Source organism: Orycteropus afer, unplaced genomic scaffold, assembly GCF_000298275.1.
Source record: "Orycteropus afer afer isolate SDZICR_OR568_19922 unplaced genomic scaffold, OryAfe1.0 scaffold00061, whole genome shotgun sequence".
NCBI lineage: Eukaryota > Metazoa > Chordata > Mammalia > Tubulidentata > Orycteropodidae > Orycteropus > Orycteropus afer.
The window spans coordinates 1,036,452-1,038,891 of record NW_006921648.1 but is presented as its reverse complement, the minus strand read 5'-3'; the positions used below and the strand labels follow the sequence as shown (position 1 = coordinate 1,038,891).

General features: G+C 55.7%; 1 protein-coding gene across 1 annotated transcript in view; it reads right to left on the bottom strand.

The window, feature by feature from the left end:
• Positions 1–2,440, bottom strand: part of LOC103196012 (ATP-binding cassette sub-family A member 17-like) — a 112,373-nt gene that overhangs the window by 24,540 nt on the left and 85,393 nt on the right. The window contains exon 19 of the mRNA XM_007939668.1: positions 309–582. Coding sequence (XP_007937859.1) covers positions 309–582 — 274 coding nt within the window. The remainder of the gene's footprint in view (positions 1–308; positions 583–2,440) is intronic.

Here is a 2,440-nt window from a genome sequence, read left to right as displayed (position 1 = left end):
AGGGCGCGGGGAGGCGAGGACAGGGCCGTGGGGAGGCGTGGGTGAGGGGAGGGGGAGGCGCGGGCGCGGGGAGGTGAGGGTGCGGGGAGGCAAGGGCGCGGGGAGGCGAGGGCGCGGCCGTGGGGAGGCGTGGGTGAGGGGAGGCGAGGGCGCGGCCGTGGGGAGGCGTGGGTGAGGGGAGGCGAGGGCGCGGGGAGGTGAGGGTGCAGCCGTGGGGAGGTGAGGACGCAGGGAGGCGAGGACAGGGCCGCGGGGAGGCGAGGGTGCGGGGAGGACACGGGGAGGCGCGAGCGTGGGGAGACGCATACTGGTATAGGATGGTCTCGGAGGCCTCCACAGCCGTCTGTGGCTGAGGGTGGTTCCTTACAGTGATGGAAGCATTGGGACCGGAGAGCAGCTTGAAGAGAAAATTGTCCACAAGTGCCACAGCCAGGGCGGGCGAGTGGTAGGCCTGGTTGTTGAACAGAGCCGTCACGACCGTGTGGCCCTTCACATCCTCGATGGAAGCCGCCACCACGTACTGGTTGTCAAAGCTCTCGGGCTCCTCCCCTTTCTTGTGCAACAGGAACTCTTCCAGGTGACCTGGGACAGAGCAGGCCAGCGTGAGCAGTGAGGGTGACAGCGTGTGCCGGTCCAGCGGGGCTGGGTGACCCCCATAGGCCTTTCTGACCCACTGCTCCTTGGCACATCCCATCCCCGTCACCCATTCCAGGCAGTCGCCAAGCTGTGTGTTTCAGCTCACATAGCCCTCTCCTTCCTCGTGGCCACTGTCACCTGTGCCTGCAGCCCAGGGTCCCTAGCGAAGCCCCTGCCTTCCCTCGGGTACCTCCAGTCCGATCGTGCTGCAGCCCACCCACCCAGCTTCAGGACGTGGCCCCGGTTCCTGACCCCGACTCACGGAGAGTGTCGCCACACGCAGCTTCCCGGCTTGCCCCTCCTCACATCCGAAGACTGAGTGCTGCCCACGCCTCACAAATGCTTGCTGTCCAGACCGCCCGTCTGTCAGTCCATTCCCTCCTCAGACCCTTCTAGTCTGAGACAAGCCTGCGTGACCCTGTAGCCCTCAATCAGCCATGAGCCCTCTGCATGGAGACAGGCTGGTTATCTGTCCACGGGAATGCTGGACTTGCAGCGCCCGGAGGGCTACACCACGCTCGCTTGCCGTGGAATCCCCCCGGCTGGGCTTCCGGAGTCCTTAGTGGCAGAGGGGCCTTCAGTCTGAACAGCAGCTCTGGCGTGCAGCAGCACCGGCTCGGTGCTTCCTGGACACTGACCACGCGGAGTGCCCGCAGGCTCTTCAGGTCCTCCTGTCTACGCGAGTGGCTGGGTGTCGTTCTCCCGATTTTGCGTTAAGGAAGAGGCCAGGCTCAGAGAAGCAGCCACTGTGACCGCGATCCCAACCGTTTTGCTACATCATGTTCTGCATTTGATCTCCTTGTGTTAATTCTTTTTTAAGCCACCACCGCCTTGTCTCTTGGCAGCTCTACCGTACGCCTGCCATGCTTACAGCACTTACAGGTGGGCTGGTAGGAACAGCGTCTGCTGACCCTGTGCGTGGCGCTGGACACGCTCCCCCTGCCTGGACCTACCTGGCCATTCAGCCTGCTGTCCATCCCTAGATCAGTGCTTGCCCTCACTGACAACACAGTCCTGTGCATGCAAAAGGGTTCATCTCTGTTGCTGTGCCACCCGTGTACTTCTCTCTGTCTTCCTCTTCCTCAGTGCCACCATGTTGATCACTCACATTTGGTACATTGCCCTTCTCTTTACCCAAATCAATACTTATGTCTACCTATCTAACAGTATTCCTGACCCTGTTACATAGGTAGACATAAGACACAAAGACAAATTTTCTTTGTTAGTTACCCCTGGAAACTAACAAAGAAAATTTCCTTCCATAGATAAACCTTTCCTTGACTTTTACAACTACAGACTAATACAGTATCTGTCCTTCTGTGATTGACTTCGTTCACTCAGCATAATGTCCTCCAAGTTCATCCACGTTATGCGGTGATTTGCAGATTCTACATTATTCTTTAGGGTTGCATAGTATTCCATTGTATTTATGTACCACAGTTTGGTTATCCATTCTTCAGTTGACGGACACCTAGATTGTTTCCAACTTTTTGCTACTGCAAATAGTGCTGCGATTAACATGGGTGTGCATATGTCTGTTCTTGGCTCTCACTTCTTTAGGATAAATAACTAGGAATGGCTGGATCAAATGGTATTTCTATTTCCAACTTTTTTGGCATTTTCATTTTATTTTTTATTTTTTTTTTTAGGATTTCGGTGAAGATTTACAGAGTAAATTCACTTTTCATACAGCAGTTCACATATACATTGTCTCATGTCATTGACCAAAATTTACAATGCAGCAGCTCCCCTCCCACTTCCTCCCCATAGTTACCTCCTCCCAGTGTCCATCCCTTCATACTCT